Raw genomic sequence first — 24,756 nt, 5'->3', positions numbered from 1 at the left:
GAACCGGGTCATTGCTTCATCTGTTCACCTCTCCTTTCCCCTGGAAAGAACACTCCCCGCTACCTCAATTCTGCGTTGCGCTAAGGTGGGCTCTGGCTGCCAGACACATGTCTTGGGGGCTGGGGGGAGTCCAGAGGTGCAGGAAGAGGGACGCAGCCTGAGGATGGAGCCGGTGCCCACATGGCAGAGCGAGACCAGCGCCTACAGAGAAGAAGAGGTGAGACAGAGGTCCTCCAAGGTTTGGGGAATGGCGTTCTCCAGGAGCTGGATCCATCCCTGTGCCTCCAAGCTCCCCAAGCCTCTCTCACCTCTGGGAGCTACGGGAGAAACTGCCCAATAAACCCCCTGCAGGTAAGTTTCCGACAGATTTCTGTCCTTGGTCACCAAGAGTCCTAACAAATACAAACAATGTTTCCAAAACAGTATATGTCAAAAGACTAAATTTTATTTACTATTTACAAAACTTTTTGATTGAACACATCTTTGTACAGAATGACACATTTTATTGCATAAAATATTTGAAATAGCTGAAGTGTACAAGCTTATAAGGTATGAAACTGAGAAAATTATTACATTAAATGGTTACATTAAGGTAAACACAGGGACATTGTCTCTAATAGGAAAACACCCTAGGTACAATGTTACAATGTAACTGAATTTCTTACTGTTGAGTCTGATGTCATCACACACATGAGGTAATAAAATTATTTTTAGGATTGAATCAGTGCTACAGTGCTATATATGCTATATATATGTATAAACATATATTACATTAGGACTCTGCATAGTCATGAAAATTCATAGACAATAAAAAAGACCACAGATTGAGAAATCAATGTTCTTCATAAATTTTTGCAGATGATTTTAATCTGATTCATCACTGCTGAAGTAAGAGCTGTCACAATATTCAGCTGTGTAAAGGAACTTATGGATAATTGGGTTCATCTTCGGTATCCAGTGTCGGGGAACCAGATATGTTGAGAGATTAAATAAATCTACAAACACCTTGTACCTGTCACTGGAGAAGCACATATATACAGATGTTTTAGATTTATTGACATGAAAGATTTTTAAATTTCTCAAATAATGATATTTTGCCATAAATAATTAGCATTCAGTATTATATTATATGTTCCATGTTGTATATATCAAAGAGTATCAGTATTAAGATTGCTTCATTTTTTATTCCATATCCAAGGTTCATGCCCATAAAACCATATTACGTGTTTCAGTGATCTGGACCCGGCTGGTCCAGATTAAAACCTAGAGCTTTATTATTGTCATGCTACCTTCATAAAGATAAGGGTGTGTTCTAGTTTCTGACTTTTAAAGGACAGGATGCAAAATTATAAATTGAAAGCACACAGAATTCCTAGTTGTTCGTCAGAAAATATTTCCCACCCATTAAGTTGCTGCCAGGTAAGTGACATGAGTGCATTAATAAATTGAAATGCCATCTTAGATTTATAATAAATGTCTATAAGAGTGATTTTCACATTTAAAATTGCCATGTGTTTGTTAGTCAACTATTTTAACTTGCAGTTTTATAGCAGAAGAACATTTGTCTTTGAAGTCAAATTTGGGTTCAAATTTTGCTCTGTCATTTGCAACTCATGTGACCCTGGGCAAGTTGTCTAAAGCTCAGTGTTTTGGTTTCTTACTCTGTAAAATAAAAACTACAATCCCTTCCTCTAACCAGGCCTTTGTGAAGATTTAATGAGAAAATGACACACCAGGAATGCTGTTTGTGTTCACTGTTCCCACCACACCCAATGGCTGTGCTCGTTTTGTACAATCATTTACACTTTCATGCTGCTTACAGAATTTATTCCCAGGAAAAGAGAAAATGTGTAATGACTGTGAAAATTCAAACCAATAACTTTTGTGAATCATTCAGCCTAGCGTTTATTCCCAGGGAAACTGAAAATCTCTATAAATGATGAAAAGCAAAACATTGTGTTTTATAACTTAGTCAATCAGGTAGTAAGAGTAGGGATGAAAATAGTGAATTATAAAGAATTTTGGAGTCCCTTTGCTGTACAGCAGAAATTAACACAACATTGTAAATCAACTATACTTCAATAAAATTTAAAAAAAAATTTTGGAGACTAAATCTAATTTATTCTCGATTCTCCTTTCCCACAGGACTCTGTAAGTTTCCCAGTTTTCAAATGTGTCTGTCTATCTATATATCCATCCGTCTATAATACTGTGAATACTAAATAAAGTAAAAACATGAATGTCCTAGAAATCTCTCTAGCATGTTTGAAGTGCTCAGTAGATGTTGCTTTCTTTCCTTGTAAACAACATGAAAAAGGCAGTCTCTGGAGCACATGGGAGTAGTTTTTATCCTATACAATAGAGTCATAGCAGCAAGCAAGAACCTATTTTCAGCTGTGCCATTCATCTGGCCAGGAGGGCTTTGGCGGAATCAATGAAACCCATTTTAGTCTAGCCCAGACCTGAGCCAGAATAAGTTGAAAACGCTTCTTGGGTTACCTGGTTCCTGCCCTCCCAGGTCATGCAGACATTGGTACCCCGCCCCCTCGCATCCCAGGATGCAATGATGAATTTCCAGAACTAAGGGTGTTTGCAGTGACCTCCGAAGGCTCCCACAGGAGTCCCTTAATCTAAGGATACATGGGTTGCCGGCAGTCAAGACAGGAGCAAATATAAGTGACTTTTCCTAGATAAGGCGCATCTCCGTGGGGAAGAAGGCGCTGGTGGGTCCCCGAGATGAGAAGGGATGCCCGGCTTACCTCACCGTGGAGCGCAGGTACTGGTACCCCGAGGACCCGCCGGTGCCCGCCTTGCTGCCCAGCATCCTGTGCACCACGCACACATGGTTATCTAGACAGACACACGCGTTAGCTCCACATGCGCCAAGGGCAAGGGGTTGGTAACGATTATCGCCTCCCCTTATCCCTCAGCCGTGTGGAAGGCTCAGGTGTGAGCGGATGAGGGTGCGGGTGGGTTGCTCGGCGCCCCACTTGGTCCAAGCTGCGTGGGGCGTCCGTCCATCCTTACGCTCAGCCTTCGGACGCCGTGGGCGGAGTCCCTGAGACTTACATGAGCCCTCGCTACTCGTGTCCTCATGGGGCCCTTCCTCCATGAACTCGAACTATTGAAATTATTTTCAAGTTGTACTGACGCCAAGAGGGCATTGCTATTACAAGCGAAATTTGCTTCGACCTGAAGCTTACTTGTTTCTTCTAATTATCAAACACAGCGTCTTCCTGGGCCCACAGAGGAGCCGTGAGCACTGGGCACTGCGCCCGCCGCGCGCCCTGGATGGGTCGGCCCTGAGAGCAGCTGCTCCGCTGCTTTTACGACGGAGCCCCCCCCCACCCACAGCCGTGGGGGAGGGGAGGGTGCCAGGGAGGGAGCAGCTCTGGGGGGTCCGGGGGGACTTACATCTCCACTTGGTCATGAGCGAGTCCATGTCCATGAGGGAGGTCAGCAGCTGGAAGGGGACCTGGAACCTGGGCTCTTCCCTGGGGAAGAAAAAGAATAATAATAATAATAGTAAATAATAATAGTAATAGTATTAATAATAAAAAGTGTTCAGGCAAGTCCAGTGTGTCAGGAAGAACACACATTCTACCATTTGCTGGGCCTGAAACAAACATCCCCTTTGCCTCTTAGGAGCTGTGACAGCTCTGATCTCTCTCCCAGGCTTAGTTTCCTCATCTCATAAAAGGGGTTAACACCACTCATGTGGCAGCATGTGTGTAAGAGTCTAGAACATTCCTCGATAGACGTGAAGTGACCAGCCAGAGTCACACCTCACACTCCTTCTCATAAAAGGCAGACACGGACACCATCTCGGATTTTCTAGCCAATAACAGTCAGAAACTTCGTCCAGGCAAAGATGTTAAAACGTGAAAACAAAGACTGCTTGTTACAGTTCCTTCTGCTATATTTGTTTCCTTTTTCATCTACTCCCCCAACTCTCTCAGTGCATTTTTTGCCGAGGATACATAAGCCTGACTAGCATATGCTTACTAACAGTTGAGGAAAAGAGAAGGGTTTTTGATGCGGCCATTCTGAAAAATAGATGGGAGAGGATTAAAAAATAAACCCAAGTAAGTAAGACATGCAGTAAACACAGGTTTGTTTTTTTTTTTTTTTTTTTTTTTTTTTGCTTTTTACTAGTGTGCCATCTATTGCTCTGACACATTTAATCTATGAAACACAAAGATGGGCCGTTCACCCACGTGGCTAGGAGGACAGGACGTGGTTGCCCCAGACACTGTGCATGGTGAAGACAGTTAGACTTGAAATTGCTGAACAAGCAGAACAACAGTTTATAAGGTGTTTTCACTTCATTCTTTTTCATTTTACAAAACAGGAATAACAACATCATTAAAGTGACAGAACCCATTTCATTGCTGAGTTTCTGAGACAGATTAAACTTTGGGTCCTTAGGATACTTAATGTCACATAACACTGCAGAATTTAATGAAAAGGATATTGTTTAATTTGTGTGTATTTTTATTTTATTTTTTTTTACCCACCACAGGTATAAAATTGGACTCTTACTATGTAAAATAAAGAAAAACCTCATGAAACTTCACGATTATTTTCTAAGCTTCCCCCCCCCGCCGCCAAATCTAAATGATTTTTTAAAACTATGATTGCAATGTATAAGCTTTATACTGGATTTATTATTTATATGTACTCCTCCATTTTTACTTCTAATTCACCTCTTTTGAGAATTCCCTGGCGTTCCAGTGCTTTCACTACCAGGGGTATGGGTTCCATCCCTGGTTGGGGAACTAAGATCCCACAAGCCGTGTGGCACAGCCAAGGAAAACCAAAAATAAATAAATGAAACAATCATGCTGTATGCCTTAATTCTCCCCTTTTGATTTGCTTTTACCTGTAAAAGTATATCATCAAGGCCCCCTGAAGTGCTTTGTATGATAGCCGTCTCTCTCCTGCAAGACACATAGCAAGTTTTAATTTAATAGGTAATTTAAGGCACTCATGTTCATTTGGCAATCATCACCTTAAATAATTGTGTCACGTGTTTTTAGAAAAGAATGTGAATGTTCGTTTAAATATTTTATCCCTTAGCTTGAATTTGCAAAACTATCATTTAAAACATTATTTTAATATTAGATTTTGAAAGACAAATTTAAATATATATATATATATGTATATATATATATATATATATATATACACACACACACATACTTTAACTTCTCAAAACCTTTAAATAGGCAGGGTTAGAAATCAAGCAATAAACAGCCACATACAAAAGGACTTGACCTTTTTTCTTTTCCTAAATACTCAGTTCCTGTATCATTTATGAATACCTTATTGGAAACACTTCAAATAAATTATAGAATTATAAAATAAGGTTTATTAAATATATTTTAAGTCAATTAAAAAAAGAGAAACCTGGTATAGAAAATACTTAACTTCCACAACAAATGAAAAATTCCTTGTTCCTATGAGTGGAAATATCAGTGTGCATTTTTTCCTCCCAACTAAGGTTTGACTTTTTGATCTCATGGTCTTACGTTCCAGGGGAAGGATCCTCGGAATAGAAATGCCTACCTTTACTAAGGAGATGCTCATGGCGTTTCTCATCAAATAAGGATAGTAACACCTCTTTCTGCTTCTGAAATTCAGCCTTTTGTTCCTCCTTTTCCTCTGACTCTTCCTTGGCCTTTGGGGAAAATACTGCATTAATATTCCCAAGAGAGAAGAGATCCTTATTTTAGAAAACATTGCTTGTGAGAAAAAACTAGCTGGGTGCAGAAAGGCTGTACTTAGGATATGTACTATATCATCTAATACTGCAGCTTGAAAATTACGGCTTATGAGACAGGACTTTCCTCATACCACTGGTTCTATACTTTTGTTTAAGTTTAAATGATTTGTTAAACCCAAATACTCTCTTCATAAATATCAAGAGAAATGGACCCAGATGGGCAAAGCTGGAGGTAACTACAAGTGGTCAATAATGGTCTAATTTTAGACAGCAATTATTTAATACAGGCAGTAAAGTAATTCCACTTAGGAAAAATTAAGAATTCCTAGTTAGAGATACAACTAATTCTACTGAAATTCTATCTTCAGTGCAGTATTCTGGAAATACAATTCCTTAGATATTTTCCACTGTTATATTTTTATTTATTTGATATCTATTGATTTGTTTAAGGGAATTCTTATTTTCCTGCTTACAACACATGTGCTACTTACAACTCAATTACTTGGGCTGGAGCAAAAATCCGTTTCCCCAATTGTCTTCAATTCATCAGAACAACCACACTGTGGGGTAAGAATGTGTGTGCACACTATAGCCAATTGATTATTGATTTATTCAGTAAATAAGGCTAATGTTATATAGATAAAAAATCATGAGCAAAATTGAGTCCCTTGATCTCTATCTGGTAAGACTGAAACACTGAAAACTTAAGTTAAATTACAACCATAGGCAGTGGTGTAAAGGAATAGTGCTGTCCATAATAAATTATAGTAGCAGAGAGGTTGGGTAAGAACATCCCGCAGAAGTTGTCCTTGAACCAAGACCTGAAGACAGGGAAAGAGTTATCTGGGATAGAAGATCGAATCTGAAATTCAAGGAGCATGACTTCCCTGGTGATCCAGTGGTTAAGAATCCACCTTCCACCCTGTTCCACCTGTGGATGGTTACAAGAAAGAAGAAATTAACACATCCCTTCCCCGAGGCAGGCCATTCCAGAAACTAACACAACAGGGGAAATGAGCTGCTGACTGGACCAGTCAGCAGCTTTGCTGAGTGTCAGAAGAGTGACCTAACAGAGCCAATCTGCAAGAACTGGAAAGTGAATTACAATACGAGAATATCAGACTTCTATGCAGTGGATGCTTGATGCATTTTTGGAAGCCTAAGAAAGCCACAGAGAATAAAAAACGAGGTAAGGAGAAACAAATAAAGATTGAAAAACAAGGTTTCTAGAGAGTAAAATTATCACATGCCCAGCCTTGCCTAAAATCACAAGTTCACAGACACCCCAAAACACACCACTGGAAGCAGCCCTGCCCACCAAAAAGAAAAGATCCAGCCTCATTCACCAGAACACAGGCACCAGTCCCCTCCACTGGGAAGCCTACACAACCCACTGAACCAACCTTAGCCACTGGAGGCAGACACCGAAAACAACGGGAACTACGAACCTGCAGCCTGCGAAAAGGAGACCTCAAACACAGTAAGCTGAGCAAAATGAGAAGAAAGAGAACTACACAGCAGATAAAGGAGCAAGGTAAAAATCTACCAGACCAAACAATGAAGAGGAAATAGGCAGTCTACCTGAAAAAGAATTCAGAGTAATGATAGTAAAGATGATCCAAAATCTTGGAAATAGAATGGAGAAAAAACAAGAAACCTTTCACAAGGACCTAGGAGAACAAAAGAGCAAACAAATAACGATGAACAATACAATAAATTAAATGAAAAATTCTCTAGAAGGAATCAATAGCAGGATAACTGAGGCAGAAGAACGGATAAGTGACCTGGAAGATAAAATACTGGAAATAACTACCACAGAGCAGAATAAAGAAAAAAAGAATGAAAAGAATTGAGGAGAGTCTCAAAACCTCTGGGACAACATTAAATGCAACAACATTCAAATTATAGTGGTCCCAGAAGAAGAAGAGAAAAAGAAAGGGACTGAGGAAGTATCTGAAGAGATTATAGCTAAAAATTTCCCTAATATGGGAAAGGAAATAGTCAATCAAGTCCAGGAAGCTCAGAGAGTACCATACAGGATAAATCCAAGGAGAAACATGCCAAGACACATATTAATCAAACTATCAAAAATTAAATACAAAGAAAAAATATTAAAAGCAGCAAGGGAAAAGCAACAAATAACATACAAGGGAATCCCCATAAGGTTAACAGCTGATCTTTCAACAGAAACTGCAAGCCAGAAGGGTGTGGCAGGACATCTTTAAAGTGATGAAAGGGAAAAATCTACAACCAAGATTACTCTACCCAGCAAGGATCCCTCATACAGATTTGATGGAGAAATTAAAACCTTTACAGACAAAGAAAAGCTAAGAGAATTCAGCACCACCAAACCAGCTTTACAACAAATGCTAAAGGAATTTCTCTAGGCAGGAAACACAAGAGAAGGAAAAGACCTACAAAAACAAACCCAAAACAATTAAGAAAATGGTAATAGGAACATACATATCGATAATTACCTTAAATGTAAATGGCTTAAATGCTCCTACCAAAAGACATAGATTGACTGAATGGATACAAAAACAAAACCCATATATATGCTGTCTACAAGAAACCCACTTCAGACATAGAGACACATACAGACTGAAAGTGAGGGGATGGAAAAAGATATTCTATGCAAATAGAAATCAAAAGAAAGCTGGAGTAGCAATTCTCATATCAGACAAAATACACTTTAAAACAAAGACAATTACAAGAGACAAAGAAGGACACTACATAATGATCAAGGGATCAATCCAAGAAGAAGATAGAACAATTGTAAATATTTATGCACCCAACATAGGAACACCTCATTACATAAGGCAAATACTAACAGCCATAAAAGGGGAAATTGACAGTAACACAACCATACTAGGGGACTTTAACACCCCACTTTCACCGATGGACAGATCATCCAAAATGAAAATAAATAAGAACACACAAGCTTTAAATGACATGTTAAACAACCTGGACTTAATTGATATTTATAGGACATTCCATCCAAAAACAACAGAATACACTTTCTTCTCAATTGCTCATGGAACATTCTCCAGGATAGATCATATCTTGGGTCACAAGTCAAACTTTGGTAAATTTAAGAAAATTGAAATCATATCAAGTATCTTTTCTGACCAAAACTCTATGAGATTAGATATCAATTACAGGAAAAAAATCTGTAAAAAATACAAACACATGGAGGCTAAACAATACACTACTAAATAACCAAAAGATCACTGAGGAAATCAAAAAATACCTAGAAACAAATGACAATGAAAACATGATGATCCAAAACCTATGGGATGCAGCAAAAGCAGTTCTAATTTTGTTGTGGTCATCCATTTACAATTCTTGATGTCAGTTTATTTATCTCTTGTAAAAATAAAATACAGTGTGTGTGTGTGTGAAAAAAAAAAGCAGTTCTAAGAGGCAAGGTTATAGCAATACAATCCTACCTCAAGAAACAAGAAACATCTCAAATAAACAACCTAACCTTATCCTAAAGCAATTAGAGAAAGAAGAACAAAACAAACCCAAAGTTAGCAGAAGGAAAGAAATCATAAAGATCAGATCAGAAATAAATGAAAAAGAAATGAAGGAAACAATAGCTAAGATAAATAAAACTAAAAGCTGGCTCTTTGAGAAGATAAACAAAATTGATAAACCATTAGCCAGACTCATCAAGAAAAAAAGGGAGAAGACTCAAATCAATAGAATTAGAAATGTAAAAGGAGAAGTAACAACTGACACTGAAGAAAATACAAAGGATCATCAGAAAAGACACAAGCAACTATATGCCAATAAAATGGACAATTTCTGGAAGAAATGGACAAATTCTTAGAAAAGCACAACCTTCCAAAACTGAACCAGGAACAAATGGAAAATATAAACAGACCAATCACAAACACTGAAATTGAAACTGTGATTAAAAATCTCCCAACAAATAAAAGCCCGGGACCAGTTGGCTTCACAGGCGAATTCTATCAAACATTTAGAGAAGAGCTAACACCTATCCCTCTCAAACTCTTCCAAAATATAGCAAAGGGAGGAACACTCTGAAACTCATTCTATGAGGCCACCATCAACCTGATACCAAAACAAGAAAAAGATGTCCCCCCAAAAAAACTACAGGCCAATATCACTGATGAACATAGATGCAAAAATCCTCAACAAAATACAGGCAGACAAATCCAACAGCACATAATAGGATCATACACCATGATCAGGTAGGGTTTATCCCAGGAATGCAAGAATTCTTCAATATATGCAAATTAATCAATGTGATATATATTAACAAATTGAAGGAGAAAAATCATATGATCATCTCAATAGATGCAGAAAAAGCTTTCGACAAAATTCAACACCCATTTATGATAAAAACCCTGCAGAAAGCAGGCACAGAGGGAACTTACCTCCTCATAATAAAGGCTATATATGACAAACCCACAGCCAACATCATTCTCAATGGTGAAAAACTGAAACCATTTCCTCTAAGATCAGGAACAAGACAAGGTTGCCCACTCCCACCCCTATTATTCAACATAGTTTTGGAAGTTGTAGCCACTCTAACCAGAGAAAAAAAAGAAATAAAAGGAATCTAAATTGGGAAAGAAGAAGTAAAACTTCCTCACTGTTTGCAGTGACATGATAATATACATAGAGAATCCTAAAGATGTTACCAGAAAACTACCAGAGCTAATCAATGTATTTGGTAAAGTAGCAGGATACAAAATTAATGCACAGAAATCTTGCATTCCTATACACTAATGATGAAAAATCAGAAAGAGAAGTTAAGGAAACACTCACATTTACTATTGCAACAAAAAGAATAAAATACTTAGGAATAAATTTACCTAAGGAGACAAAAGACCTGTACGCAGAAAACTATAAGACACTGATGAAAGAAATTAAAGATGATACAAACAGATGGTGAGATATACCATGATCTTGGATTGGAAGAATCAACATTGTGAAAATGACTCTACTACCCAAAGCTATCTACAGATTCAATGCAATCCCTATCAAACTATCAATGGCATTTTTCACAGAACTAGAAAAAATTGTATTTCACAATTTGTATGGAAACACAAAAGACCCCGAATAGCCAAAGCAGTCTTGAGAAAGAAAAATGGAGCTGGAGGAATCAGACTCTTAGACTTCAGACTATACTACAAAGCTGCAGTCATCAAGACAGTATGGTACTGGCACAAAACAAAAATATAGATCAATGGATCAGGAAAGAAATCCCAGAGATAAACCCATGCACATATGGTCACTTTATCTTTTATAAAGGAGGCAAGAATATACAATGGAGAAAAGACAACATCTTCAACAAGTGGTGTTGGGAAAACTGGACAGCTACCTGTAAAAGAATGAAATTAGAACACTCCCCAACACCATACATAAAAATAAACTCAAAATGGATTAGAGACCCAAATGTAAAGCCAGGAACTTTAAAACTCTTAGAGGAAAACATAGGAAGAACACTCTATGACATAACTCACAGCAAGATCCTTTTTAATCCACCTCCTAGAGAAATGGCAATAAAAACAAAAATAAACAAATGAGACCTAATGAAACTTAAAAGCTTTTGCACAGCAAAGGAAACCATAAACAAGACCAAAAAACAACCCTCAGAATGGGAGAAAATATTTGCAAAGGAAGCAATTGGCAAAGGATTAATCTCCAAAATATACAAGCAGCTCATGCAGCTCAATATCAAAAAAACAAAAAAAAAATCCAAAATTGGGCAGAGATCTAAATAGACATTTATCCAAAGAAGATATACAGATTGCCAACAAACACGTGAAAGGATGCTCAACATCGCTAATCATTAGAGAAATGCAAATCAAAACCACAATGAGGTATCAACCTCACACCAGTCAAATGGCCATCATCGAAAACCTACAAACAATAAATGCTGGAGAGGGTGTGGAGAAAAGGGAACCCTCTTGCACTGTTGGTTGGAATGTAAATTGATACATCCACTATGGAGAACAGCATGGAGGCTCCTTAAAATACTGAAAATAGAATTACCATGTGTCCCAGCAATCCCACTATTGTGCATATACCCTGAAAAAACCATAATTCAAAAAGAGTCATGTACCACAATGTTCATTGCAGCTGTATTTACAATAGCCAGGATATGGAAGCAACCTAAGTGTCCATTGACAGATGAATGGATAAAGAAGATGTGGCACATATGTACAATGGACTATTACTCAGCCATAAAAAGAAACGAAATTGAGTTATTTGTAGTGAGGTGGATGGACCTAGAGTCTGTCATACAGAATGAAGTAAGTCAGAAAGAGAAAAAGAAATACCGTATGCTAACCCATATACATGGACTCTACGAAATAAATGGTTCTGAGGAACCTAGGGGCAGGACAGGGATAAAGAGGTAGACATAGAGAATGGACTTGAGGACATGGGGAGGGGGAAGGGTAAGCTGGGACCAAATGAGGGATTGGCATGAACATATATACACTTCCAAATATAAAATAGATAGCTAGTGGGAAGCAGCTGCATAGCACAGGGAGACCAGCTCGGTGCTTTGTGACCACCTAGAGGGGTCAGATAGGGAGGGTGGGAGGGAGACGCAAGAGGGAGGGGATATAGGGATATATGTATACATATAGCTGATTCTCTTTGTTATACAGCAAAAACTAAGACAACAATGTAAAGCAATTTTCCTCCAATAAAGATGTTAAAAAAATGAAAAGTAAAAAAAGATAAAAAATAAAAAATAAAAATAAAATAGAATCCGCCTTCCAATGCAGGGGATGTGGGTTTGATCCCTGGTCAGGGAACTAAGATCCCACATGCCGTGGGTCAACAGCCCGTGCACCACAACTACTGAGCCCATGCCCTTTGGAGCCGGCGAGCCACAACTAGAGAGAATCCCGTGCACCTCAAGGAAGAGCCCATACCCTGCAACAAAAGATCTCGCCCCAACTAAGACCTGAAGCAGCCAAATAAATATTTTTTTAAAAAGAAAGAAAAAAAGAAATTTAAGGAGCTAACTAAGCTAAACAGTTGAGAATTACTCGTGTCTTAGCAGATGCTGAAGCAGTGGGTATAAACGAGTTCACTGGTGGAAGAGGACAGAGAGGGAATGCAAGGGATCTGAGCCTATGCCTTGTGAAAAGGAGACAGAGAAACAAGGTTCAGAAAACTAGATGTAGACCGAATGTTGATACCAAAACCATGGGGGGAAATGTTCAAGAAAGTGTAAGTAGTCATTAGTAGTAAAGCCAGTAGGAAGTGAAGTAAAATGGAGATAAAAATGGCCATTGGATTTAGGTACCAGTGACCATTTGTGAATGACGGGCAGGAAGGCAGACTGAACTCGGGCGAGAATTAGATGGAGAAAAAGAAATAACCATGCTGACTGCTGTTCGAAATACTCTGCAAATGTGAATCTCATGCAATGATCACAGTAATCCTATGAGGTAGATACTCGTATTTTCTATTTTGCCAATGAAGGGAGTGAAGCAAAGAGAGGTTAGGTAGCCGGAGGGGTTCAACGGCACAGGGTCACCAAGCAGGGACGGGGGGACTTGACCCATGACTGTGACATCAGGTCCCTGCTTTAAACACCTCATGACACAGCCTCTCAAGGTGTAGAATTGAAACAACACTTTCAAGAAATTTGGTCATGAAGAAAGGATATGGGGCCCATAACGTGAGGGAAATTGAGGAATCTACAATATTTTTTTTTTAACTGAGAGAAACTTGACATTGTCTGAGAGCCAATAGGAAGAACTCAGCAGACACATCAGAGTGAAGGAAAGTTATATGGCTTAGTGTATTGGATCACTGGACCTTTGTGAGCCCACTTCTGTCTAGAACTGGTCATAACATGATATTTTCAATAAAAATGAGAAAGGACTATTAGTCTCATCTATTCAAAGTCTTGCCTACAATCAACTTCTCCATTTAATTTTTATTGCACATCAGTAAAATTAAATCAATCATGTCATATATTCCAAGCAGATGAATTTGTAAAAGAATATGAAGAAAATGAAAGATTAAGAGAAAATGGTTAAAATGAAATTCCCAGTACTTCTCCTGTGGCAAACTTATGTTTACTTATGGCTTCACAAATACCTGAATTCTTGTGAATTCTTCTTCCAGGCCTTTGACAATGTTGTTTTCAAACTTTCTCCAGAAGTTAAATCCATGTGGCTCTAAACCTGGGGTTCTTTCCAGCCATGCCTAAAATAAATATTTTTCAAGTAAATACATTGTAAAATTTAAAATATGTAAAATGCTTTGTAACAAACATTTATGAACTTGAAACAGAAAATTTTCATGGTTTTGAGAAACATACATCCTGTTTTTTTGTGTGTAAATATTTCTCTTTCCCTTCAATTTCTTCATTTATAAAATAGCAATATTTTATTCTCCTAATCTTAAAGGAAATCACATTAAAGATATTTACTCGGGCCTCCCTGGTGGCACAAGTGGTTGAGAGTCCGCCTGCCGATGCAGGGGATACAGGTTCGTGCCCCGGTCTGGGAGGATCCCATATGCCGCGGAGCGGCTGGGCCCGTGAGCCATGGCCGCTGAGCCTGCGCGTCCGGAGCCTGCGCGTCCGGAGCCTGTGCTCCGCAACGGGGGAGGCCACAACAGTGAGAGGCCCGCATACCGCAAAAAAAAAAAAAAAAAAAAAAAAGATATTTACTCTTTATTAAGAAATATATTATTACAGAAATCCTAATTTTTTTCTATAAATCTATGAACATATCTATACATTCTTTTAATGAGGGCTTCTGGTTTATTCTCAAAATAGTTTATGTCTTAGGAGCTGAAGGAATCATGACATGTATAAGATATGATTTCTTCTAAATGCAGGGACATTGTACACTTAGCAACTTTGAAATCAACTGACTGCTCAATTATTTTAAGATGCCACAGGATTTTTAATATAGAAATAAAACCAAATCTGTGCATCTCTGTGGGTTCTCACTTAGCCTATTTTTGGTTTTGAAATTAGCTTTCTGATTCTTTCTCCATCTTTATAAGGTGTTAAATAGCATTATCTATAATTTATTAACCTAAATCTACACTTACAATGCCCAGGGGATTAGTGAGCAGAGTATAATTCACTAAAATAAAAATTTAATTTGCAAAGGAAAAGACTTTGTCAAGGAAGTCAAAGCTATACAATCCTTATTTAATAATTTACTTATGCAAAAACAAATTAATAATTCCTCAAGGCCATTTACAGACCCACAGAGAATTAAGATATGAAGGGAAAAAAGTCTGAAGGATAGAATCTCAGTTACTTAGTTTAATTAAGAAACACAACTTGTGGAACTTTTCAATTATGGAATATTTTAAAGAAACAAACCTCATTCAATAAATAATTTAAAAATCAGCTAATCAAATGTTGCTTAGCAGGAATATTTAAAAGGATTGTTATAATAAGATAAGGAGGTTGTTAAATATTAACATGTCATGAATTATATAAATTATCTGAAGTTCTCAAGAGAGGTTTTAATATTTTAATTAGTGGAATTTACCAGCTAAAGTATTTCGATAAATTCATTCTTCTCTTGTTTACAATGAATGCGACCCAACTTTGATATGAATTTTAAAATCCAGGTGTCGCAGAAGCTCAAGTAACCAGGTGTGCTGAGTTAAGCGTTCCCAGTGACCTTTGCACACACACCTCCACCAGCTGCAGGAGGGTCCTTTCCTGCTCGGACTTCAGTAGTAGCTCGTTGTCTTCTCCCCTGAAGTTATCACGGTAGTGTCTTCTGTTGTAAGGGACCCTCAAGCTCTGAAGAACCCCTATCTTGTTTTCTAACAGTCGGAACTGCAGACTCTGGAAGCCTGATGCCGGGGATAAGTACTCTCTGTGAGAACAGGTGGGGGAGGGCAGAAGAGGAGGGAGGAGATTGTTGTCACGGTCAATCGCCGCAAGGGTCTCTTCTGTTGGGAAAGGTGGTCAGTGTGAGTCTCCCAGACATCACCAAACACAGACACACAACTGCCTAGTGTTGGACCCAGGACTTGGACTTCACCGAAATCAGGACAACGAGGTCCTAGCCATCATTGTCACTGTCAGTTGATGTTTGTATAGTTTGTGAAAGGTCATATGTGTATGTATCTGTGTGTTTATCTATGTGTGTGTGTTTACATGTAAACTTATACATACACATGCAGACACGTACATGTATGTGTGTATACTAAGCTTTTCCTAAGATAAAGACAGGTGAACACTGAGCAATATTTTTCATTCAATAGTGCTAAAAGTTTCTTTATAAGTATTATTCAAGGGAATTCCCTGGCAGTCCAGTGGTTAGGGCTTGGCGCTTTTACTGCAGTGGCCGAGGGACACTCTCCGGTGGGGGAAATCCCGCAAGCCATGCAGCCAAAAAATATATATATTATTCCATTTTTCTTTAAAGTTCGATTCATTAATCTCACTACCTAGTATTATTATGAGCACTGGTGAGACCCTACAAGTAAAATGAATTGGATGTTGCCTAACACAAAATAGGGCATCACAAAATGTGAGTACTCCCGCCCCACATAACTCTCACATCCTTACAAATTTCCTTCATCTAACTGGTACTAAAACTTCAAGTTGTTAAATATACTGCAAAGGAATTCTACCACTTTTCATTTGATCATCATATATGTAGAAGATACTGTCTGTTCCATCAGTAAATGCACCTGATGCTCTTAGGAAGATTTCTTCTCAAATTTTGGTTATGAAAAAAGATTTCCTAGATAGATAGATAAATATCTTCCTGGATATGTACCTCTAAAATTTATAGTTCAACTGTTCAATATTCTGTAATAACCTAAATGGGAAAAGAACTTGAAAAAGAATAGATACATGTATATGTATAATGGAATTATTTAGCTGTACACCTGAAACTAACACACCTGAGTATAGTTGTTAATCGACTATACTCCAATATAAAATAAAAATTAAAAAATATAAAAAAATAAAATTTATAGTTTAATCCATAACTTATGCTGACATGTTTCTTTATATAGCACTCCTGTTTCTCTTTTATTTTTAGTTTTTAATCATTTAAATTTAGTTATGTGTATTCTATCAGCCTTTTTAGCCATTTTGGTAAGTTGTCTAAAATCCTTTTGGGACAAAAATTGGGCACACACGATGAATTGAAATTCACAGATCATGCTATGTTCATATGTAAGAGGAAGGGATGAAGTATTTTCAGTAGCTGCTCAAATGCGTGTGGTGATGCTTCCCAAGTGCTCCCAGTGACAGAGTGTCAGCAGGACAGGCTTCTTACATCACACAACACAACACACACGTTCTCTCCAGCCCATCAGAATGGGAGGGTAACCTCTGCATGTTGACAAAGCCGCGTGCACACCTGAAGTCGTTGAAGTCCAAGGCTGTCATGGTCTCCAGGACGGAAAACTGCTGGACCAAGAGTTTGAGGATCACCCCCACTCGGTGCATTCGGGTCACCACCTTCAGCATGTTCCTTTCATCCCTGACCTGGGGGTTAGGAGATGAAACAGTCATCAGTCCTCCGTTCTGGAAGACACTAAACAGAGTATAAATAACAATGTGTTCTGTTAATGCCATCTCTACTCTAAAGAGCAACCTTGGCATTAAAATGTGCCTTAGGTCGACACTGAACTAATAGCAACTCTGGATTGTGTACAAGGAACGCCTGCAACCTCAAAATCATTTTTTTTCTTTAAAAATAGAAAACTATATGGAAACAAGTTTTAAGTAAATTCTGGACCACAACTCCCACTGATCGCTTAGCAAACGTCTCTGTTAGTTTTGCTTTAAGGAATAAAGTCCAGGGGAACATGCGGACTCGTGTGTGCAGGTTAAGCAGACCCCTGGGTCCGTGGGCTCCGTCTTGAGGCGGGAGTTGCCGCTGAGACGGATGGGGTTTGCGTTGACAGGTACGAGAAGGGCACTGTCTGAGGATGGATGTTCTCTCCTCCCAGCCCCCTTGGCGCAGGGGCTCCGAGCTGGGGGACCCAAGGCTGGGTCTTGTGTCCTCGAAGGGCGGAGGAAGGTGTGGGCAGGATGCAGGCTGGGAGGGAGGCTGCGGTAGCTTCACGGGGCGCCCCTCTCTGCCCTCCCCCGCCCGGTCCTCCTCTGCATCTCCTCCCTCTTTCCTCTCCTCTTTCTCTCCGTCTCCCTTTGCTCACCATTGCTCCTGTCTTCCCATGCAAACGTTCAGTAGAAATACAATTCTGGTACCTACTGATGAACGAATCTGCATTAGCTGTCCTGGCAATCCACAGTCGTTCATCATAACGTTTTTTTAAGGGGAAAATATGGAGTTCTAAGCAAGGGGCTTGAAACTAAAATTGGAAAGGAACCTTGAAGCAAGGTGATGACTGACTGGGAAGATGTGACTAAACACTTCTCTGCTACAAACTTTTTTCCCCCGTTAAGTTATAATTCCACCATTTGGTGTTAAACTTTTCCCATTAATAATACTTTCTACATTCTCCAAGAAAAGTATGAAAACAATATTGTGACATGGCAACTCACGTGGCCATGCTGAAAGATCTCGCGAACAGAATCCAATTCCCAGAGGATCTGCTTAAACCAGAGTTCATAAGCTGCGAGGGGAAAATCATTGTCAGTTGGAAAGTGATGGGAGCCTTTTGACCATAATTATATGAAAGACACGGTTAACACACTGTAAGAGAAATCAAAATGTAACTTAAAAATCAATAAAGGCCCATATAGCCCCATTTTATGCTACAAACAAATATTAGTGGTAAAGTTATAACAGACTCCTTTTATTGAGTGCTTGAATATGCCGTGTTATCCATATGCTTTACATTATTTTCCAAATGACTTCTCTCAACAAAATATTGTTAATGTCCTTGTGGATATAGCACGTAATCTAAATCTAACTTCCCATGTGGAAGCTGGAGGTGTGTGGAGAAGTGGAAGTGATACTAAACTCCTATAGAGTGAGACCCTAATACACATTAACCTAATGAGTATGACAACGTATTTGTTTCTAGGGACTTGGACTCTATGGGGAGGACAAGCTATGAACAGGTTGAAACTCTGTCATACTCATCTAGTTCCCTCAGTTCCTAGCACAGTGTTTGGCAAAAGATAAATGCTGGGTGATTATTATATAAATAGATGAATTAAACAGCCAGTGTAGTCATTAGAGGAGCATGGAAACCAATCATCTTAGTGATCACTAGTGCCTTCTGTTTGGCCACAGGCTGTGCTTCTGTACTAATGAAGGGGCTCAAATTATACCTTTAAATTACATTTAAGGAGACTTTCAGAAATCTATTTTCCATATTTGGACAACAAGAGCAAACCAAATATTTTTGGATCAGTTTGTGAGTCACGTTTTCAAGTTTAACTTGGTGTAACTGGTCCCATGACCCACTGACCACGTGTTCTGATGGAAGGAAAGTCTCCCCATCAGACGATAGGTGCTACCATTCGTTGTGTGCTGACTGTGTGCTCTACCTTGAGCTCAGTGCTTAGTGCACGTTACTCATGTCATCCTCACAACAACTCTATGCATGAGAAGAAACAATCATTCTTTCCATTGTATAGGTGGGGAAATGGCGAGAATTACTGGTCAAGAAACCTGACCGAGGTTACACCATCTTTAATGGTAGAGATGGGATTCGAAACAAATTTCTGATTCCCAACGTGTGCTGCCCTGCGGTGATTCCTCTCCTGCTGATTTTGCCTTCGAGCCACTGATTAAAATGTCAACATAAAAAACAGGAGAAGTAACACATTAGCCCCATTATTTTCCATTTTTAATTTTTTTAACTCAAAGGAGATGATCATATTAGCCAGTCCGTGAAGAAAACAATCATTTGAGGAAAAGGCACAAAGAACTGACAGGACAAGGAAACATCTAGAAACGCAGCACTGACCCGCATGAGTCACTGGGGCCTGGTCAGCCAAAGGGCAGTATTATGACACCAACAATCTTAGAGGAAATCTAAAGGTTTGGGGGTCACAGACCTCTGAAAGACATGTTTGTGGAATATTGCACAAAATTTCAAAGAGTTCAGGGACTTCCTAAACTTCCAAAGTCAAGGACTCTACGTTAAAAACCACTACCCAGGGCTTCCCTGGTGGCGCAGTGGTTGAGAGCCCACCTGCTGATGCAGGGGACGCGGGTTCATGCCCCGGTCCAGGAAGATCCCACGTGCCGCGGAGCGGCTGGGCCTGTGAGCCATGGCTGCTGAGCCTGCACGTCCGGAGCCTGTGCTCCGCAACGGGAGAGGCCCCACCAGTGAAAGGCCCGTGTACCGCAAAAAAAAAAAGCAAAAAACAAAAAAAAAAACACTACCCAGAAGTCAGAAGTATGGAGAGTAGGAACACACATTTTTGACAAAATTCACATTCCTGTTTAGTACCAGCTCTCTGTAGGATATGTAAAGTTACAGTAAATGTGAGGGATCTGTTTCTTGAAAAGAGTCTCCTAATGTTCCAAGTTGAAAAATAGTGACATCTTAGCTTGCAAATAAATTGTGAATTCCAAGAGATAGAAAGCCCCCTTGGGTTTAGGACAGAGTCATAACTGATCCAAGAAGCGCCGAGGTAGCAGAAAGAAGACTGTTATAAATCGCAGAAGGAGGTCCTATGAGAACTTATCTGACAGCAAAGTATTCGCAAGCATCCAAACAAAGGTGATTTCTTAGTCCTCCACCATCTTACAGGTAAAAGTGTGGTATCTTTCCTCATTACTGATGGAAAATTTCTATGAATAGTTACTCTCCAACCTTGTGGGCAACTTACCTTGATGAGTTATGATGAAAAGATGCTCATCATGGATTTTATTTCCTTTTATTTCACTTTGAAGTTCCTGCGCATTCAAAAGTTTTTCCAACTTTAAACAAAAAAATAGAAAAACTGATTTTGTAGAAACTTCCAGTTACAAGATGAATAAGTTATCTGGATCTAACGTATAGCATAGTGATCATAGTTAATGACAATGCATTACATACTAGATCTTAAGTGTTCTCACTGCAAAAAAAAAGAAATGGCTATTATGTGACATGATGCAGGTGTTTGTTAGTTAATGCTCTGGTGGTAATCACTTTGCCATATATAAGTGTATCAAATCAACGTGCGTGCACCTTAAACTTATGCAATGTTATATGTCAATTATATCTTGATAAAGCTGGAAAAAAGATTACAAAAAGAAAGACTGATTTTGAAATTGCAAAACTGATTTTTACCAACTTTAATAAATAGAATACAATACTGAAAAAAGTCCCCCAAATCCCAAATGCTCAGGAACCAATCTACTTTCTTTTAAACAATTAATGCTTCTTCATAAAGAGTGAGTTGAATTTATGAGTTTTATTCTTTTCAGAGGAAAATATATTTGGTAGGAATCTATCATAACAAATGCTATTACCCTCACTGAGAAATCTTGTCCCTTCCATCTCTTGGAGAGAGTGCTATAAAAGCTTCATAGCTTGCTTAGCCTACTGTGTGTCTGCTGCTCTTTTATTCTCTTAAAGAGTCGATTCTAAGGTCTTAACATTGCATGTCAGCTCATCCCTAGAAACCCACCAACAAGGGCATCAGGGCTCTAATCACTTCACACCTTAAAAATAATCTCCAGGGACCTCCTTGGCAGTCCAGTGGTTAAGAGTCCACGCTTCCACCTTGGGGGCATGGGTTCAATCCCTGGTCGGGGAACTAAGATCCCACATGCCGTGTGGCATGGCCAAAAAAAAAAAAGAGAGAGAAATAAAAATAATCTCCAAGTGCCTCTTTGTAACATCTTTCTTTCATCTAAACATACTCCTTCAACATTTCTAGTTTAAGATAAAGAATTTAAAAGAGAATATTTTCTGGCTACATTTGCAATTATCTATGCTGGGATTCAGTAACCAGGTCTCAGGTATGCAAGTTGTGCAATGCCTGCCAGTTATCTACGCTTTATCTTATCCCATGTGTCCTCGGCCTGGATTCTGCATTCTCTGCTTTTATTGTACCTCTGTCAGGCAGGTGAATCTTCACATACGAGTCTCTTGAATTGTTCTAACAAAACTCGAAAAAGCATACATGTGTATGAAAAGAGATATCTTTAGGTCCAGAAAACTATTTGGCGACTGAGAAAACAAACAAAAAGACAAACAAACAAAAACCCAAACATGAAAATGTCACCTAGCGCCTAGCAATGAAAGCTATTCCTTGTAAGGACTCTGCCACTTACTTGCAGGTAGTTCCCATAGATAAGTCCCCCTTTACTGGCTCTATTCACACCCATTTGTGATTTGTCTTCTTCACTGCCTTGTACAGAGAGGTTTTTAAAAGCATATCTGCAGATGAAAAAGTGAGAAGAAAAAAATAGAGCTTGAGAAAGAACAGTAACTAATAATAGGAGTGACGAGAATTCCCTTATTGCTCACTTTTCAAAGTAGATTATTAAACAAGGGAAGAAGGGTGACTGTTCACCCTTGCTTTGGAAATTCCGAAATTAGTGTTCACACCTGACATTCCTAAGAGCTTACCCATACTTAGGATAGAGGTAAATACTCACCCAAAGCCGCTTCCTAAAACTGGGCACCCACTCATGGTGAAGACGTGCTGTCACAGGAGCCCTGAGTTTTGCCTCTGGCCAGGTGATGTCTTTGCCCCCCAGATGTTCCACAGCTGCCTTTTATGGACCCTGCCCACCCTGCCCAGCCAATCAGCCCCTCTGTGTCTCTTACCAAGGCTCTTGTTTCAGCTGGAACAGAAGCTGAACTTTGATAAACGTTAGAGTGGATTTGTGTTTGGGACAGTTTGTTTGCTAGAAGTGTGAGTGTTCTGTCTAACAATATTGGACTTGTCAACTTCTGCTTTCATATCCACAGTAGCAAGCAGCAAATAACTCGGTAAGAGGCAAAGGGAACAGCCCAAAGATTTAACTATTCTGTTCCAAGAGCACATTTTCATAGTGTTACAGGGTATAAGAGGATGAGCTTGTACACTGTAGGAGAAAAACAAACATTTATTCTCTCAGTCTCAGATTTGAATAGTCTTACAACTCCTCAGCCACAAATGGACCTCGAATGTCTCTGGGGAAAGAAATACGTTATGTAACAGATGCAGGATTCATGCTTAAACCCCGTTTCCGTCCCCGCTTCATAGCTCTTCTGGCCTTAATCTTATCTAATGATTAGCAGCAGTTAGGCTGCTGTATTGAATTGGAACTTAAATGCACATTATTAATTGACTGGTCACCTGTCACACCCTGATTACCAGGCAGTGGCAGTCATCCCACTTTGTCTGCAGACAGTTTTTATTTTTATTTCTTTTTTCTTTTTTTTTTCCAGGATACAATATATAATGAGCTTGGTTAGGTGGGCGTACATGTTTAATAAAACGGTGATGGTGACATTGCTTTGAGATCACAAAGTTAGCATTGCAGCATCCAGACTCTCATGTTGCCAGATCACCTGTTATGATGTAGTGCAGACAATTTTTAAACGATAATAATGTGCCCAGGTTTCCAAGCAATATCTGTGAGAAAGTATTCTTTCTAGAAAACATTATTTATTGGACTAAATTCTAAACCATTGCTTTGAGGCCCCTAGAGCCAGGGCAGAAGCTCCATCCCCCTCCCTACCCACCGCGGAGAGGCACAAAGAACCACACAGAGAGACAGCTTTTCCTATTTCTCTCACCATCTAAAGTGATCAATTTATGTCATCAGAAGTCAGAAGCTTCATTTCTAGTCTTGACTGACTAATTTGTGATATGGGAAAATTAACTTAATGTCTGTACACATCAACTTCCTCATCAAAAGCAATGAAGGTGTTTAAAATCAATTGCAATTTCGAAGATCTTGATCCACATGAAAATTCTGATTTTATGACTATAATAAATTGTAACATCAATGCAGTTTTACAGAAGTATAAACAGCATGAAAATGTTGTAAGAGCTGGGAAATCATCTAAACCACATCCTAGATCCCTGTACTCCACTGGGGTTTTTACAGATACCTCAGGCCATTGCTTATTCCCTGGATGGGGGTTTGTCAGCAGGAGAGGTAGCAATAGTTCCTGGTGGGCTTCCCTGGTGGCGCAGTGGTTGAGAGTCTGCCCGCCAACGCAGGGGACACGGGTTCGTGCCCCGGTCTGGGAGGATCCCGCGTGCCGCGGAGCAACTGGGCCCGTGCACCACAACTACTGAGCCTGCGCGTCTGGAGCCTGTGCTCCGCAACAAGAGAGGCCGCGATAGTGAGAGGCCCGCGCACCGCCAATGAAGAGTGGCCCCCGCTCGCTGCAACTAGAGAAAGCCCTCGCACAGAAATGAAGACCCAACATAGCCATAAATAAATAAATTAATTTAAAGAAAAAGAGTTCCTGGTGTGCTGGCCCAGAGTGTCAGGAAGCAGAAAATATATAATAGCTCCTCTTTCTCTATGTGGTTATTCAACTAAGTGTGTGTTTACAAATAATTCAGCTAAATAATTTATTCTACTCTCTTTAAGCCTTTCGGCTGAGAAGTGATCTTCACTTACTGGTCCCCATACTAGTGAAAGGAATAAGGAAATGATGTTGTTTTCACTATAAATTAGAAAAGTTAGATATTTTAGAAGCAAAAAAAAATTTGTCTTTTTTTTTTAAATAACATTCCACTTAGATCTTCTAAGCAGTGTCAATTCAGTGGCTTATCTGAGCAACACGAGAGCTGATTATTCAAAGATTTGAATTCAGTGTATCAGAGAAATCCTAAGTTAACCTAAGAAAAGCTTGTTTCCTTCAGCCAGGACAGTAGCTACAATGACGGCCCCTCAAACACATGTATTCTCATTCTTTTCTTTCTTTTTTTTGGCCGTGTTGGGTCTCGTTGTTGTGCGTGGGCTTTCTCTGGTTGCAGCGAGCGGGGGCTACTCTTCCTTGTGGTGCGCAGGCTTCTCATTGCGGTGGCTTCTCTTTGTTTCGGAGCACAGGATCTAGGCACACGGGCTTCAGTAGTTGTGGCATGCAGGCTCAGTAGTTGTGGCACATGGGCTTAGTTTCTCCACGGCATGTGGGATCTTCCCGGACCAGGGCTCGAACCTATG

At 39.4% G+C, this 24,756-nt stretch overlaps 1 protein-coding gene across 1 annotated transcript; it reads right to left on the bottom strand.

Moving 5' to 3' along the window:
- Positions 1–864: 864 nt before the first annotated feature.
- Positions 865–22,277, bottom strand: TDO2 (tryptophan 2,3-dioxygenase). Its single transcript, XM_060093665.1, has 12 exons — positions 22,243–22,277; positions 21,916–22,021; positions 20,484–20,574; positions 18,237–18,307; positions 17,086–17,213; positions 15,396–15,582; positions 13,829–13,936; positions 5,569–5,680; positions 4,883–4,940; positions 3,415–3,494; positions 2,760–2,850; positions 865–1,018 (listed from the first exon to the last, which is right to left on the bottom strand). The coding sequence occupies exons 1-12, from the start codon at positions 22,275–22,277 to the stop codon at positions 865–867; spliced, it is 1,221 nt and encodes a 406-aa protein (XP_059949648.1).
- Positions 22,278–24,756: the final 2,479 nt, after the last annotated feature.

The sequence above is a fragment of the Mesoplodon densirostris genome, chromosome 1, assembly GCF_025265405.1.
Source record: "Mesoplodon densirostris isolate mMesDen1 chromosome 1, mMesDen1 primary haplotype, whole genome shotgun sequence".
Classification (NCBI taxonomy): domain Eukaryota; kingdom Metazoa; phylum Chordata; class Mammalia; order Artiodactyla; family Ziphiidae; genus Mesoplodon; species Mesoplodon densirostris.
The sequence above is the reverse complement of the archived record's forward strand: the minus strand, read 5'-3'. Positions and strand labels throughout refer to the sequence as shown.

What these genes read in the sequence shown, in the direction of transcription:
- TDO2 (XM_060093665.1), bottom strand. Translation starts at nt 22,277, where the DNA reads ATGAGTGGGTGCCCAGTTTTAGGAAGCGGCTTTGG. An exon ending in AGATCTTTCAGCATGGCCAC is followed by an intron (nt 17,214 to 18,236) that starts GTGAGTTGCCAT and finishes CCTAACCCCCAG; the next exon opens with GTCAGGGATGAAAGGAACAT. An exon ending in TTGATGATATACTTTTACAG is followed by an intron (nt 3,495 to 4,882) that starts GTAAAAGCAAAT and finishes TTTCTTCCCCAG; the next exon opens with GGAAGAGCCCAGGTTCCAGG.